This window comes from Sceloporus occidentalis, unplaced genomic scaffold, assembly GCF_023333645.1.
Source record: "Sceloporus occidentalis isolate IW3139 unplaced genomic scaffold, rSceOcc1.0.p SCAF_8, whole genome shotgun sequence".
In the NCBI taxonomy this organism is placed as follows: domain Eukaryota; kingdom Metazoa; phylum Chordata; class Lepidosauria; order Squamata; family Phrynosomatidae; genus Sceloporus; species Sceloporus occidentalis.
This window is the reverse complement of record NW_028316988.1, coordinates 21221193-21238465: the sequence shown is the minus strand read 5'-3', so window position 1 is coordinate 21238465 and position 17273 is coordinate 21221193. Positions and strand designations below refer to the sequence as shown.

Sequence of the window (17273 nt, the reverse complement as noted above, 5' to 3'; positions counted from 1 at the left end):
CTTCATTCCATGTACAGGGGCTGAGGGGCTAGACTTGCTGGAAATCCTGCAGTTAACATGGGTTAGACTCAATGGTCCATGGAGTGCCTTCCAAATCTAGGATTCAATGATGGTATGATCCTGTTGATGACACAGCATCCCTCTGAGGGCAGCAAGATGGCTTAGGGTAGTAGTTTCCAACCTTTGGTCCTTCAAATGTTTTGGACTTCAGCATCCATAAATTCTGACTGTTGGCCAAGTTGGCTGGGGTTTCTGGGATCTGAACCCCAAAACAAAGGGAGGACAGTGGAACACACTCCGTCAGAATGTGGTGGAGTCTCCTTCTTTGAAGGTTTTTAAGCAAAGACTGGATGGCCATCTGTCAAGGGTGCTTTGATTGAGTATTCCTCCATGGGAGATTGGGGTTTGACTGGATAGCCCTTGGGGTCTCTCCTAGCTCTATGATTCTATGATTCTAACCAAAAGTTGGAGACCCACTGGCTTCAGGGGAACAGGACAGGACAGGAAAGGACAGGACACTTTATCCCATAGCTCTGTCCAACATTATGTTCTTATCTCTCAACATCACCATAAGTCAAAGTCCACTTGAAAGCCAATACCAATTGAAAACCATTTTGGTGTAGTGATTTGAGTGTTGGATTGGGATTCCTAGAGATCGGGATTCAAATTTCTACTTAGACATGAAAACTCACAGGGTGATCTTGGGCAAGTCACCCTCTCTTCGCTTCAGAAGAAAACAATGGCAAAATCCCTCTGAATAAATTTTGCCAGGAAAACTCTCTGATAGGTTCACCTTGGGATTATCAACCATCTGTAGGCATGCAACAACTAAGTGTTTGTGTTGTGAAAAGAGGCAGCCCTAGTGAGAAGTGGTTGTGCAAATGTTCTTCACCGACGTCCTTACCTCAATCTGGGGACAGAGGGCATAATAGGTGAGCTCGAACCGAATCTGGTCATTACCCTAAAGGAAAAAAAGAGAGAAAGAGAAGAAGAAAATTAGTCCAAAGACTATCTAAATGCTCCAAATTAAATCCAGGTTGTTACAATGATCCAAAGTGACTCTTAGGGGCTGCAACCACCTTCAGGTGCACTGGTTCGGGGCTGCGGCAACCACATGCCACGGCCCTGATCCGGCTTTTCCTTTTTGCAGCTCCTTTTTGCACCCTGGAAAGGATGCAATAGCTGTGGGTTTTAATCTTTTTAATCTTTTAATGATGTTTTAATATTTAAAAATTATTGATTTTATGTATTGTGTTAAAATTCCCCCTAATGGCATCTAGGGTCTTTCCCACCATGTTTGGGGGTGGGTCAAAAAAATCTTTCAAAGATCTTTAAGAATGTGTCCCAAGAAAGCCCCCAAATCATGGTAAAAATGCCTTCGTGTCATCTAGAAGGCATTTGGGGACATTTGGAGTCTGGGGGCCCTGCAGCCTTCCTTAGTTGCTCTCCCCTCTTTAAAGGACAACAGTATCCAAAACCATTTACATGGGCCTTCCAGAAGCCTGGTGTCCATTGGTAAACACCGGTCCAAGGAAGAGGCAAACAGCAGCGCAGAGTGCTGCCTTTTATAGAGGAAAGCTTCAGCTAATAGTTTGAGACATCCTCAGCCTGTTTCTTTCCCTAATTAACCTTCTCTGTGAGCAAGTAATCTCTGGCCCATCTGCTTCTGTCACTGCAAAGGCAAATACTGGCACAAAGCCATCCCGCAGACACAGCCTTTCATGCAAACAGCAAGCAGTAAGTAGAGTGGATGGGGGATTCTGGGAGTTGTAGTCCAATTTCCCCCCTCTGCTCATTCCTCTTTTAACCAGAAGGACAAGCAAATAAGCCTGCATACTTCTTTCTGCATTGCAAAGTGTGTGTTCAGGACCATCCTATGTATGCAGAAAAGGAAAAGTTGGTGCACCCCCCTGCCCCCAACATACTCCATCCCACACTCAGAAGCTGAGATTGGCGGTTGGAAACCACTACCCTAAGCACATACTGATCACAGGACAGCATCCTCCAGTGTACCAGAACACAATCTGGTTAGATTAGAGGGCTAGGCTTGTTAGGGCAGAACTAGCCCTGAAATTTCAGGGCCAAACCTGATAGTAAGGACCAAGCCCTTGCAATGTCACAGGAGGTGGGGCCCTGATGATTTTACTCCCTCTGCTGAGTTAATTAAGGACAAGGGAGGAAAGCAGGAGGAGGTGAAGATAAAAACTAGGACACTTTAAAAACATCTGAGTAAGTAGGATGGCAAAGGATTATCAGGACTGTCTCTGCCAAATCAGGACAGTTGGAGGGTATGCAATACTGTACCATGAACACTGACCAGAGAACAGAGACAATCTGAATCTCAAAGGAAGTACCTTTTTGAGTTGCTAATGGGATTTAAATTTTATTTCCTGGATTTTAAGATGCTTTGTGTCCCAGTATCCACAGGGCCAGAAGGAGGAGTGTCCTGCCTGCATGGATATCCCTCCATACCATCCTAACTCAGAACAAAACAACTTCTTAATAACATGCAGGCCTGTGGCTAACATCATCTGGTCTCCAGAGTTCTCATCCAACAGTCAAACCACTATACCACACTGGTTCTTCTAAAGCTACTGAGCAAGTTACTAAAGTTAAGGCCTGCAAAACATTTCACTTCAAAAAGTAGCAGAGGCTCCTTGAGAAATTAAATATCCTCTGCTTAAGAAAGGAGCAGTTAGGCTGACACAAGACAACTGGCTCTCAAGGAAAGTTAATTTTCTGTGGCTTATGGAACTGAAATTTTATTACTGTCATTTATTACCCTTTCTCTCTACTCCTCACATCGCTGAAAAGGAGGGTGGCTCCCGCCGCAGTGAAATTCCTCAATTCCATCTTAACTGACAACAGAGTAACATTTGGATAGAATGAAGGCCTGTGACTCTTGCAAGTGGAATGGACTGCCTCGGAGGGTGGTGGACTCTCCATCTTTGGAGATCTTTAAACAGAGATTGGATGGCCACCTCTCCGGAGTGCTGTAGTTGTGAATTCCTGCATTGCAGAAAGGGGTTGGACTGGGTGGCTCTACGTTTCTATGCTTCCTTCCCATGCATTTACCATAGCTAGACAATTGAGCCACTCTATCACAATACATAGCTGGAGAAATTACTGTGTTAAAAGTGAAATGAAATGAAATTGAAAATGATCAGCACTCACCTAAAGAAAAACAACTAGATGACTTTCATCTGACTTCAGAAACCATTATTTCTAGGCAGAGTTTGCATATACTGAACACATGGAGGGTACTGCTAAGCATACATTGGGCTTGTAAGAACATACCCTCCAACATGTCATGGATGAAAACTGGGACAGGTATGGCCAACCAGTATCAGATCATGGTCAAGATGACATTATTAACAAGGAAGAGCAAACAAGCCAGGACAGGATGCAACAGTTTGCTTTTGCCTGAGCCTCCAAGGAACAGTAAGAGTCTATCCCCCTTCCCTCTCCCTGGTGCTGAATTACTTGAATGCAAATTCCTTTTGCACTTTGCACTCAGTTTGCAGCAATAAAGGTAAACTGAGGACAAAGGCTGAAGAAAAGAGAGAAACTCAGACATTTTAGGAGCATCTGAAAAAGTAGGATGACAGAGGACTAACTGCGACTGTCCTTACCAGATTAGGAGAGTTGGCAGGTATGTAAGAGTATTTATATATAATGATGTTGCAGTGATAATGAACACAAAAGTAATTTGCCCCCCTCCCTGACACCAACTACCTGCTAGTAAGCAAAGTTAATAACAATCTTCTCCCCAGTTGTCAGCCAACCCATCCACCTTAAACAAAGTTCTGGGAGCCTGCAAAATAGGATGTTGGAACAACAGTCTCTCAAATGCTCAGAATGGAAAGTAACTTAAACTGCACTACTGAATTTACTTTAGAAACTCCTGAACCCTGTTCCACGGTCTCTCTCTACCTCTGCTGGACAAGTACTGCCTTGTCAGGAGATGGAATCTACCTGCAACAGATTAAGACCAGGGATGCATCGAGAAACTATGGGCTGCTGGCCCCCTCTTGTGGAGCAACTCTTCCATAAAACTTTCCAAAGGGCAGCACTAACAGCATGTTGGAAAGGACAGGTAAACATTTATTTCTGGAATGAATTGATCATTCTGTGCCCAGACAAGATCTAGGACCCTTTCACATTTCACAGTTAGAGCACTGTGATTCCACAGCTGCATCCTCAAGGAACAGTCTGGTGAGGCACTAGAACTCTCTGACTAGGCATTCTCAGTATTCCTCCCAAGTTGCAATTACCGGGATTGTATAAGATGCAACCATACAAGTAAAAATTGAATCATGTCACTACACTCATTTAGTGGGGAAGAGCCCCTGAATTGGAAACTTCTCTATCTTAGTCTTGTGGTAAGAATTATATGACACAATAAGACACTCTGGGTTAACTGAAGACCAGACCAGCTAGTCTAGCATTCTCTTCCCATGATTTAAGGAACAAACCATGGTTAATGTAAACTATGGCTTAGTTTCAGGGAGGCCACAGGCCTGAATCTACAGGACCTGAGCAAGGCAGTCGAGGACATGAAATCTTAGAGATGTCTCATCCACAGTGGAAACGTACATCGCCATACCATGAACTGCTTTGGTGTCTGAATAAAATGTACTGTTTTATACTGTGAGCCTGAGAGCAGGGAACTTTCTTATTACCAATTTGTAAGCTGATCTGAGAGTATTTCTGAGAGCAGTGTATAAAAACAATAAACAAATATATAATGCTATATATATATAATGCTAACTTATAATGCTAACAAGGACTCCAGAATCCATCTGCTTCTTGGCAGAGGCCAGCTCACGACAATACCCTTCGTCCAGTTCAGAGTCCCAAGGCTTTTCTCGTCTCACCTTTCCAGTGGCTCCATGAGAGACGTACTGAGCTCCTTCTTTCTGGGCTATTTCCATCTGCTTACGGGCGATGCAAGGCCGGGCCAGAGAAGTACCTAGAAGGTATCGGTCCTCATAGACAGCGTTGGCTTGGACTGCTGGCCAGATAAATTCTTCCACAAACTCTCTGCTAATATCTTCAATGTAAACCTGAAGTAGGGGGTGAGAGGAAGAGAAGATGAGAGAGAAATGCGTTGGATTCTGCACAACTATGTAATAGACTTGTGGCACCTTTAAGATTAACAGATTTATTTTAGCACAGTGTTTTTTATTATAATTTACTGCTTCCAAAACATGGAATTTAAGACTTTCAGCATATATACATTGCCTATATATTTGGGTTTGGATTCAGACCAAAATTGGACACAGAAACTAACAGCTACATTATTAACACTTGCCAAAAATCAGTCAATTGATGATGGCACAAACATGGGTGAAAGGTAAGAGAGAACATCATTAACTTTCATCTGTTATCAGAGACTAATGTCTGCTCAGCTGTTTCAATGATGCAAATGCATTCAGAACATGTCCGGGACATGCAGCATTTTATCCCAGGTTTATTCACATCAATTATTCACATTACCAAAAGTGTGGATCTTTTAAAAAAAATTCGGGGCGGGGACCTGATATCAATTATTCCAGATTAAATGGGGTTTTGGCAGCTTCCCCAAAAACTTAATTGGGTGCATTTGGGATGCATGTGAACAATAGAGATTCAACCCAGATTCATTCTGAATTATTTTCACAGTGTGAACAGCCCCATAGAAGAAGGTAAGGAGTTTGTGTGTTGGGTCAGTTAAGACCGTTAGGGGCTCAACAGATGGTGCCACAGAAAGGGCGCCCTAGCTGCAGTGGCAGAGGCTTTTTGGTACTCCTTTGGTGCAGCATATTTAAACGCTGTGCCAGCGGAGTGCCATGATGCCCCCCACAGTGGAGTTCGGCACACAGCATGACACCGGTGTGGGGGCAGTATGAGGGTGGCTGGCATGCATATGCCACACCCCCACGCTGCCCCCATGCCACCGTATAACACTGGTCTGTACAAGCTCTTAGTCAGCTGGGATTATAAGGAGACAGGGAAAGAGTTACTGAGATATGTTGAAGACCATTAGGATTCAGAGGAGTTAAATAAGTAACAACAACAACTAGGCCATGAAACTCTGTAACCTGAAGCTCCTCTTCACCAAGTAATCTTTAACTGTATCTTGAACTCCTGTTTAATAAATAATTGTTCTATTTTGCTTCTGTTCCTCTGGGAACACTGCAATGGTGCTTCTGGACTGGTTCAGTTCAGACACACACTGGCAGTGGTTGCAGCAGTGGTTCAAGAGCGATGGTGCCCACTGGTGGGATTGCAGAAATAAAGCCTTGCAAGGGAACCATGAGGGCAACTAGAAGTAGGCATCTCTCCCTACTTTCTTTTAGCAGACAAGTAAAGACTTTTCTGTTTTGGCTGGCGTTTGATTAACCTCCATGGCTTGAAAAATTCCCCTTGCCCTACCCACTTCAAAAAGTAAGCTTTGATTTTGCCATTTTCTACAAGGGACACCATTTTACTGCATCATTGTATAAAATGGGACCTGAACATCTACAGAATTTGGTATCATTGAGATCCTGGAACCAAACCCCAACAGATACGAAGGCAGGGGCAGGCAACCTTTTTGAGCCGGGGGCCGGGTTGCTGTCCTTCAGACAACTGGGGGGCTGAAGCCAGGGGGTGGAGCTTCCACCCTCCGGGGGCGGGGGCCGCATGCCAGGGGTGGAGCTTCCACCCTCCAGGGGTGGGGCTGCATGCCGGGGGCGGAGCTTCCACCCTACAGGGGTCAGGCCTCCTTTTCTTTGCTAGCCCCTGACAGGGCCCTAGGCCCTGTCAGAGGCCGGGAAAGAGCCGGCGGGGGGCTGCCAGCGCTGGAGGCCTCCCCCTCTTTGCCGGCCCCTGACGGGGCCACAGGTCCCGTCAGAGGCTGGCAAAAAAGCTGGCGGGGGCCGCCAGCACTGGATGCCTCCCCCTCTTTACCGCCGGAGCCCTCCTGGAGGGCCCCAGCAACGGCATCAGGCCTCCAAGAGGCCCGCTGCCACTGCCGGAGCCCTCCTGGGGGCCCCCAGTGACGGCAGCGGGCCTCCCAGAGGCCCGCTGCCGCCGCTGGAGCCCTCATGGGGGATCCCGGCGATGGCATTGGGCCTCCCAGAGGCCCGTTGCCGCCGCCAGAGCCCTGTTTGAGGACTCCGGCGGCCGCAGCGGGCCTCCTAGAGGCCACTGCCCATAGCGGTGAAGTCTCGCACGCCCTTTTCTGTGGTCATGCGAGACTTCACCGCTATAGGCGCCACCATTTTCCCCCCAAAATGGCGGCGAAGTCTCATGCGACCTCGGGGAAGGTCGCGCAAGACTTCGCCGCCATTTTGGCGGGAAAAATGGCGGCGCCCATAGCGGCAAAAAGCCGCAATCGGTGGCAGCAGCAGCGGCAGGTGCAGGCCGGCCGAAAGGCCTCCGCGGGTCGAATCCGGCCTGCGGGCCGCAGGTTGCCGACCCCTGTACTAAGGGTTCACTATATGCAGTATCCTTTTCTCATGTTTGATGGAACATAATTATGGAATATAATTCCAGAACTTTCCAAGTTCCAGAAAACTCCATTTTAAGTTTATTTATTGATGGTCCTAATAATTTATCTTTATATAGAGAAGAAAACCTGGATTATGATGTTTAAAGTATTTCTATAGTAGCTTGATGTGATACATTTAATTGGAGAAAACAGCCCAGTAAAGTTATCATGAATATTTATTAATATTTATTTATAGTGTTTGTAAAGTTTGCACATCACTTTTACATAGTAAGGGTCAAATAAAATAAGGGGGGAGAGAATTAAAACCTGCCAAGCGGTGTACAACTAGTTCAACTGCCCTGTGTCTCTGTGCCCAGCTGATCACACTGTGCTTGTGACATATTACCTTTTTGGCTCCCAGGGAGACAGCTTTCTGCCTTGCTTTTTCAAAGTCTTCATCTTGTCCAATGTTGGCCTGAAAGATTAACAAAAACAAAAATACATGAATATGTCTAATTATTTTTTCCAAGGCAGATGTGGAGAGGAACACTCCTTTGCAAAATCTTTCCTGAACTGGCACCCATATATTATCTAGCAATGCTTCCATTCAGTGAGCTGGCGCAAGTGCTCCAGGGAGCAGGCTGAATAATAAGGAACTACACAAACTGGTGACCCTCATCCCCAGAACAGATTTAGCACCTTGGACAGCTCTTTTAAAGCCGATCTGTTGTTGTTAAAAGCTATTAATATGGGATACACATGTAAAGTGCATGATCCTCTATATGCTTACTCAAAAGTCAGAACCACTGCGTTCCAATGGATTTGGTCCCAGGAATGCATGTCCTGGATGGCCACTTAAATTTGCTTTGTTGGGTTTTTTTCCTTTATTAATTCCATTCCACATGTGCTCATGCAAAATTCTGTCACTAAACTGTTTTCCCAGGAGCAGATTGCAGCATCCAACCATTGATCCATCTACCTTAGTACTACCTGCATGGATTGGCAGAGACACTCTGGAGTTTCAAAGAGAGATCTTTCCTGCATTGTGTAACATTAATGGGAACTGAACCCAGGATCTTCCACATGCGAAGCATGAGCCCAGCTACCCCAAATTACAGCACTTCCCTTTAGGTGTCCTGCCATATGCACTCTTTGTCCCCTTACCAGGTAAGCAATGACCTCATAGCCCTGCTCCTTCAGCCAGACCAGGATGCATGATGTGTCCAGGCCACCACTGTAGGCAAGCACCACGGTACCTTTGGACTCAGACATCAGATCTATCAAGGAGCAAAAACAAAACAAAACCCAGGCCAATCACAGTGGGTGCATGCAAAAGAAGACACTTCCCATCACTCTTCTTCCAGCCAACATCAGAGGATGCTAAGAAGTTCTGAAGCCTAGCAGATGGAAATACAAAATGTTTCTGTCACAGGCTCATGATGCATCCTTGGGGAAGTTGCTATTGCTTAGAGTCATCAGAGGGTTAATTACAGTCTGTGCATCCACTATATACATAGGAGGATATAGGCAAATAGCTTGGAATCCATGGTGGTCATTAATGGTCAGTTTTCAACTCATCGTGACAGTCCAAAAAGATTCTCGTTGTGATGTGCCATCAAAGACAGAACAGAAAATACCCTTGCATTGCTAGCAGTATTCCTCTCTGCCCAGAGATGGTCTTTTGTAAAGCCAATGTAATTACCTACCAGCCTAAAACATTTTCAGTGAGAAATCTTTGAGCCCATACAGACAGGCCAAAATAAAGCTTCTTCGAGTCACTTTGGAGGTGGAGCGTGGCTTTGGCGTGGCTTCCGGACTCTTTGGTTCCTTCTTAGCTACTCTGAGGAGTACCATTATGTTCATTATGAAGGGGATTTTTCTGTAACCTTTAATTAAGTCTGATAATAGATTGAATGCAACAATTTATTTAACAGCACAACACTGAGTAGATTCTGGCTTGGAAGCCCACAGTTCCACCCTGAACAAAACATTACTTCAACTTCATACAGAATCCTTACAAAAGCATGACGTTTCTGCAACAAAAGGCTATGACCACCATACAAGTTTCCAATAAGGAGCAAGCACTGTTTTCAGACTGTGTACGTTGCCTGTATATTATTCCACTGTTCTGCCTGTTATCTTATCAGTAGACCATGTCCAGATGTTTTGTAACATGTCTCAGAAGGCAATCTTAATGTTTAACCTCACTTGAAATCATGAGGAGTTTACAACATTTTCTGTGGCTAAGCAAACTGGGTTTGTTTTTTTAAAAACAGGACTCTACCTCACATAGGCCTTAGGGTCCCTTTCTAACTCTTCTCTTTCAGCAACAACAGGGAAGCCAGGTGTCGGTGGCAAATGATGAACTCCTGTCAGCACTAGTTAGCATTGTCAGGCATTAGGGAGGATGTGAGTTGTAGCACTAAAATCTGGAGGCCTACATATTGCCTACTCTGGCTGTAAGCACAATTTACATTTTTGTGATGGTTTTAGGAATTGAGACACGGTTGGGGATCAACACAACATGAGGAACTGTATTAAAGGATCACGGCATGAGAACCCCTGTTCTAAGGGAAAGGGGAGGAGAAAGGCTTGACTTGGTGAGGCTTGTGATATGAGAGTGTCCTTCCCAGCTCATATTCCTGGTAGCTGATCTCTGCCTCCCTTTTCTGGCACCTCAGTGAGGGAAAGGAAAGAAGGAGAAACAGCCACTGCACCCCCTTAGTGTGTGCCCCCAGGAAAGATCCCCCCATCTCCCATTAGGACACCACTAGGCAACCTCTTTGGCACCATTCACCAGAACCTCTGGACAATAACTGAGCCATTGACAAAGACCTCTACAGCTCTGATTTTGAATGACCAGCAACTTGCAATTCTCTGTGTGCACTCTGGGATTATGAGAGAGAGAAAAAGCAGCCGGAATGTTGGATCAGTTTCAAACTGAGCAAGAAACAATCAGTCCTGCGTGAGTGGACTACTTTTCGGTCTATTGGAATTTGGTTCAAACTGTTAATTCTGCACTCAGAAAGGTTGTTCCTCTTTAGAACAGAAGATGGACAATTTATCCCAACATGTGGGTTGGCCTGTTCTACCACCGGTGTTTCAAGAGCCCACCATCCAGAGGGCTGTATACTTCAACTCCAGTTTAATTTTTTTTAATGTTTAAAGAAAGGTGAGCAGAGAGGATCTGGAACACCCATAGCTACCTGGACCAAAGGCTGAGAAGAAGGCAGGCAGCACATCTCTGTGCTAGTGGTGTGTCTTATATTTTATACAGGGGCAACTGGTTCCCAGTGGGGATGCTGAGATGGAGAACAGAGTCACCAGAGGTGGTGAGCCAACTTATTTGTAAATATGATTTGCATTTAGAAATATAGGCTGCTATACTTGGGCAGTAAAAATGAAATGCACAGATATAGGATGGGTGACACATTGGAGCTTATCCCATTAACATATAAGCCGGCTTACCTCTTCTGGCTTGAATTCAGGATCTAGGATGCTCCTGGATGTTATCATAACAAAATCGCTGCCTATCTAGCTGGGAATGCCACCGCCCAGATGCATCCTAGTCAAAGCCTCACTCAGCTGGCCAATTTGTGAAGTTGGAAGCTCCCCAACTTCGAAAAAGTGTTGGCTGAGCGAGGCTTCAGCCTGGGATGCATCCAGGTGGTGGCATCTGGGCTAGATCGGCGGTGATTTAAGTATGATAACATCCAGCAGCATACCTGATCCTGAATTCAAGCTGGAAGAGGTAAGGTGGCTTATTTGTTAATGGGATAAGCTCGCTGGTTTGACAACAGTACATGTGAAAGGAATAGACCACAAGTTAAGTATGAGTCAACAGTGTGAGGTGGCAGCTAAAAAAAGCCAATGTGATTCTAGGCTGCATCCATAGATGTACTGTATAGTATCTAGATCAGTGGAAGTAATGGTACCATTCTATTCTACTTTGGTCAGACCTCACCTGTCCACAATTCAAGAAGGATAGTGACAAGCTGAAGTGTGTCCAGAGAGAGCAACCAAAATAGTGAAAGGTCTGGAAACTATGCCCTATGAGGAACAGGTTAGGGAGCTGGATATGTTTAGCCTGGGAAAGAGAAGATTAAGGGAGTGGCATGATAGCCATGTTTAAATATTTGAAGGGATGTCATATTGAGGATATTGCAAGCTTGTTTTCTGCTGCTCTGGAGACTAGGATTTGGGGCAAGGGATTCACTCTATAGATAAAGAGATTCCACCTAAATGTTAGGAAGAAATATCTGATGGTAAGAGCTGTTTGAAAGTAGAGCACACTGTCTCAGAGGGTGGCGGAGTCTCCTTCTTTGGTGACTGGGTGCCATTTCTTGTGAATGTTCTGATTGTGCCTCCTGCGTGGCAGAATGGGTTCAACTTGATGGCCCTCAGAGTACCTTCCAACTCTGTGATTCTATTATTCCTTAGTCACAAATACAGGCTGGTGCCAGAACAATAATTGACACTCTGTGCAGTCAGAGGATGTGCTTCCATCCACTGTAACTTATTGATGCGGTGAGAGGGAGACCCTTTTTAGTGAACTGCAGTTAAAAGGGCAGCATGTTATAACACATCAAAGGAGTGTTTTCAAGCTGGCAACTCTTGCATCCAGCAATAGGTCCAACAATGAGGCAGAAAATAATTACTGAAACTTGTTCCTCCATCCTTCCAATTCAACAAATTTGCATTCATTTCAGCCACTAGCTGGAATGCAGGCAAAGAGAGAGGCTGTATCTAGGGCAGAGGTGCTGGTGAATACATTCCTCTGAATTATACTGCACCTATTTCCCCCACAGAAAATCCATATAGTTTGAAGCAAAGCCAAAGGTCACCTGTTGCTGCAGAAGATCCACTGCAACAGTATTCTGATAGTCCCCTCTCAAATATCTTCCTCTATGGTGACTTGGAGGTCTCTCATTCTTAGGATCACCATAAGTCGAGGTCAGTTTGATGGCAGTTAACAACAAATGCCCAAAGAGACATCACATACATTTGTGGTTGTTCATTGCCATCAAGTCAGCTTTGACTTGTAGCAACCATATGAAGAAGACATCTCAATGACACTGTCATCAATCAAAGGGCAGCCATGGCTTTCCTGGTTGAATCAATCTACCTGTAGTATAGTCTCCTTCTTTTCCTACTGCTTTCCAGTTTACTTTTTGTCTTTTCTAATGGCTCATCTTGTTTCATGATATGTCCAAAGCTCAACGGCCTCAGTTGAGGCATTTTTGCTTCTAGGGAGAGTTCAAAGACTCCTTTGTCTTTTTAGCAGTCCATGGTAGCCATGGAATTCTCATCCAGCTTTATTGTTCATTGTCATCAAATCAGCTTTGACTTATGATGACCCTATGAATGAGCAACCTCCAGAGTCCCTGGTCTTCCACTGCCCTGCTTTGGTCCTGCAAACTCAGGAGAGGAGGCATGCCTTCCTTGATGTAGTCTACACATCCATACTGAAGTCTTACTTCTTTCCTACTGCCTTTCGCTTTACCAAGAATTCTCACTTTTTCTAATGTGTCATGTCATCTCATGATATCGCATACCAGTATTTATGATGGCTCTGGAAGGTAGACATTTACAGCATAACCCTTAAAGCAAGTCACATGCATTTATGACATGGGCAAGACTTGAGTGAGAGACTCCCAGCTCTTATTGTTTTTGTGTGCCTTCAATTAGCTTCTGACTTATGACGACCCTAAGAAAACTGGGTTTTCTTGGCGAGTTTTTTCAGAGAGGGCTTGCCATTGCCATCCTCTGAGGCTGAGAGAATGTGACCTGCCCAAGATCACTCAGTGGATTTACATGGCTGAGCTGGGGTTTCAACCCTGTTCTCTAGAATCATAGTCCAATGCTTATACTACCATGCTGGTCACTACACCATGCTCTTAGCCTCTGCAGGTTTATGTTCCTCTCCATCCACAGCAAGTTTGTGACATGAGAACTGCACATATTGATTGCTGGACATGGCAAAGAAATGCCCACCAAAATGGAAGTGCAGGAGTTTTAGGATAAGTGAAATAGGCATTGCTAGAAATAAACCCAACAGACAGGAGCAAACAACACTCTCATGGGCTCATGTAAAAGTAAAGACAAAAAATACAGCAGCACATAAACCCATGTTGTCCAAATATCCTCCCTTGCTTCTCTAGCATACACATCCACCCCATCTCTTCCTTCCCTCTGCATGAATCTGTCTCCTACTTTAGAAACTACTTTGGAATGCAATAAGTTGCCAGTTACAAACTTTAAGATTCACTTACCTTCACACCACTGGAACACAGCACCAGAGAGAAAAATGTCACTCAAAGCAAAAAGAGAGAATCTATGCCTCCTCTTGACAAGCTGTCCCAGAATATAGACCCCAGTCACTTGGCAAGGAGGGAGGAGCTAGGAATAAAGGAGGTTATCTATTCACAGGAATGGGATCTGTCCTCTGTAAACTTCTCCCTTTATCCATGCACTATTTCTGCTGGGGGGATAAATGGTGTTAGGAACCTCAAGGAAGGACAGCTTAGTCCCAAGAATGCCAGCTGAGCTCATTCTAGCAGTGATGTACCTTTAAAAGCAATCAGGCAGCAGAAATTCAGCAAAGAGGAATACCTGTTGAATAAAACTTTAATTCCTGCAAGTACAAGCTAGAATGTGTCCAAAAAGAGGGCAAACAAGATGTTCAAAGTCTGGAAACTTAGCCCTATGAGGGCCAACTTAGGGAACTGGATTTCTTTAGTGTGGAGAAGAGAGGGGGACGTGAAAGCCATCTTTAAATTATGGAAGGTATACTGAAGAATTTAGGAAGATGAAGCAGACTGAACAATTACTAGAGTGCGTCTGGCAGAGAACTTGACTCTTATCTGATAGAACTCATCATAGGAAATTTCTTTGTTCTTATAGAAAGGCAATACGTGCAGCACAGAAATCTTTCTCCTTTGCATGTATTGAGTCTGTAGAGTCCCATCCAGCAGAGCTGTTTAGGATGGTAAGGGAACTGACACAGGTTCCACCTGTGCAGAAACCATTACTTAACCCAACAACGGCCTGCTGTGATGCATTCAATAACTTCTTTGCAGATAAAATCTCTCAGATTAGAGCCGATTTAGACGACAGTACTGTAAGAGAAACAATTGACAAGTTGTCCAGCAACTCGATTGATGAGATTATACTGGATCAGTTTCAATCTGTGAGTACTGATGACATGGACAAGCTTCTTGGTAGAGTGAGAAAAACAACCTGCCCTCTTGATCCTTGCCCTTCGTGGCTAGCCATCCAGGGGGGCGATGCCTTGAGGATGTTTCTCAGAGACATCATCAACGCATCCCTTAGGAAAGGTCATGTTCCATCCTGTTTGAAGGAAGCGGCGGTTAAGTCGCTCCTGCAAAAACCTTCCCTGGACCCTCTGGACATGAACAGCTATAGGACAGTCTCACTATTACCTTTTCTGAGCAAAGTGATCAAGAGTGTGGTTGCTCTTCAACTCCAAGCTGTCTTGGAGGAAACCAATTATCTAGATCCATTTCAAACTGGCTTTAGGACAGGATATGGAGTTGAGACTGCCATGGTTGCCTTGGCTGATGACCTCCGTCTGGGCATCGACAGGGGCAGTGTGACCCTGTTGGTATTACTGGACTTCTCAGCAGCTTTTGATACAATAGATCATGATATCCTCTTGGATCACCTGAGAGGGTTAGGAATTGGAGGCACTGCATTGCAGTGGTTCCGTTCCTTCCTCTCGGGCAGATTCCAGAGAGTGATGCTCAGGGACAGTTGCTCTACTAAAAAAGAGCTTAATTGTGGTGTCCCACAAGGCATCATCCTGTCCCCGATGCTATTCAATATATATATGAAGTTGCTGGGAGAGATTGTCCGGAGACATGGGGCGGGGTGTTAGCAGTATGCTGATGACACCCAAATATATTTCTCCATGTCTCGGTCTCAGCTTTGACTTCAGATGGTGTCTCTCCTCTCAGTGATTGTCTTAAAGTGGTAATGGACTGGATGAGGGAAAACAGATTGAAGCTGAATCCAGACAAAATGAAGGTACTCACAGTAGCAACCCTGAACCCAGGTATTGGGATACAACCTGCAGTCCTGGATGGGGTCACGCTCCCCTCAAAGGACTGTGTTCGCAGTCTGGGGGTGCTCCTTGATCCATCGCTCCAGATGACAAATCAGGTAAATGTGACGGTCAGGAGTGCCTGTTATCAGCTTTGGCTGATACTCCAACTGTGCCCTTTCCTGGACATCAGGGACTTTGAAACTGTGGTGCATATGCTGGTAATCTCCCATCTTGATTTCTGTAATGTACTCTGCATGGGGCTACCCTTGTGCTTGTTATATGGCAACCAAGTTGGTCTCAGGTACAACTAGAAGAGACCACATAACACCGATCTTAAGATCACTTCATTGGCTGCGAATTAGTTTCCGGGCCCAGTACAAGGTTTTGGTTATCACCTTTAAAGCCCTAAATGGCTTGGGTCCAACCTATCTTCAGGACCAACTCCTTCCATACTGTCCACCCCGTATACTCAGGTCCTCTGGGAGGAACTTGCTGCAACCTATAAAAACTAGGTTGTCTGCAACCGCCCAGAGGACCTTTTCGGCAACCGGTCCAGATTATGGAATGGCCTGCCAGATGAGATCCCTCATATTACCACCTTAAACAACTTTTAAAAAGCTGTTAAGATGGATCTCTTCCAGCAGGCCTTTCTGACTAAAAACCCAGCCACCAAAAGAAAGTCCAACCTGTTTACCCCTGACTCTGCTGCAGTTACTCTTGATCTGTTATTATTTTTAAGTGATGTTTTAAATTGTTAACTGTTTAATTGTATTTTAAGGGGGGTGGGATTGTGGGATATGGAGCGTATATTTTAATGTTGTAAGACGCCCCGGTTGCATTGCACAGAGGGGCGGGATAAAAATATTATTATTATTATTATTATTATTATTATTATTATTATTATTCCAAGAACAAGGGGAAATATTTTTTGAGCAGAGGGTATCCAGCTTGGTAAAGGGATATACCTTGGGATTCAAAAGCAACCTTGGAAGACTGCACTTTACCCATTCGGATGTTAGAGCAATGTCAGTTTTCCCAAAAGCAAATAGAGTGTAATCCTGGCATCTCTCCAAGGTTGCTGCTACTAACAAACCAAATGCAAAACTCAGGCTTCTTTTGTCTCCTCTGTTGACAATGTTCAAAGTTTAATCCTGTTTTTCCCTTCTCAGCACACATCCCACAGTCACAAGTTTTCTTGCGCATCTCCAGTTGGAGGAGAGACAGCAACCGGCCTGCAGGGCCAGGTCAGCGAAAGAAGAACTTGGAACGTTCCAGTTATTTTAATCACTTCTGTGTGAAACTTTTCATAGCATGGGGAAGAGTCACAACCCACTAATACCCACATATTGCACTGCTGTCAAAGATCCAGGAACAGGGACTGGTTTACTAATCACACCTAACAAAATGTTCTTGATGCAAAAACATAGACTTTTTAAAGAATCCATTGTTCTCTGCCTACAAAGAGACCTGTGGCCTCACAGGACTGGAGACATATTCGACTGCAAAAGAGGAATCCTTGTTGATATGCAAAAGGACTTTAAATTTCCTGGACTTCGCCCAATTGCCACATAGTCAGAGGAGGAGGAGCCAGCTTGCTAAAGATACCCCCCATCACCACCATCAACTAAGGACAGAAACAACAAAATGCAGGCATCTTACTAACATCTCCAATTTTTCTCCTGTTTGGTATGTAACATCTTGCCTGATGAAGAAGCCAATGGAGCTTCGAAAGCTTGCAATGAGTATATTGTG

At 44.8% G+C, this 17273-nt stretch overlaps 1 protein-coding gene across 1 annotated transcript in view; it reads right to left on the bottom strand.

Moving 5' to 3' along the window:
- ASS1 (argininosuccinate synthase 1) overlaps window positions 1-13863 on the bottom strand; it is an 81816-nt gene extending 67953 nt beyond the window's left edge. Inside the window, exons 1-5 of the mRNA XM_089537026.1 lie at window positions 13729-13863; window positions 8621-8733; window positions 7863-7931; window positions 4878-5066; window positions 905-961 (exon numbers count right to left, since the gene is read on the bottom strand). Of these exons, the coding sequence (XP_089393152.1) occupies window positions 905-961; window positions 4878-5066; window positions 7863-7931; window positions 8621-8728 (423 nt within the window). The 5' untranslated portion in view covers window positions 8729-8733; window positions 13729-13863. The remainder of the gene's footprint in view (window positions 1-904; window positions 962-4877; window positions 5067-7862; window positions 7932-8620; window positions 8734-13728) is intronic.
- Window positions 13864-17273: the final 3410 nt, after the last annotated feature.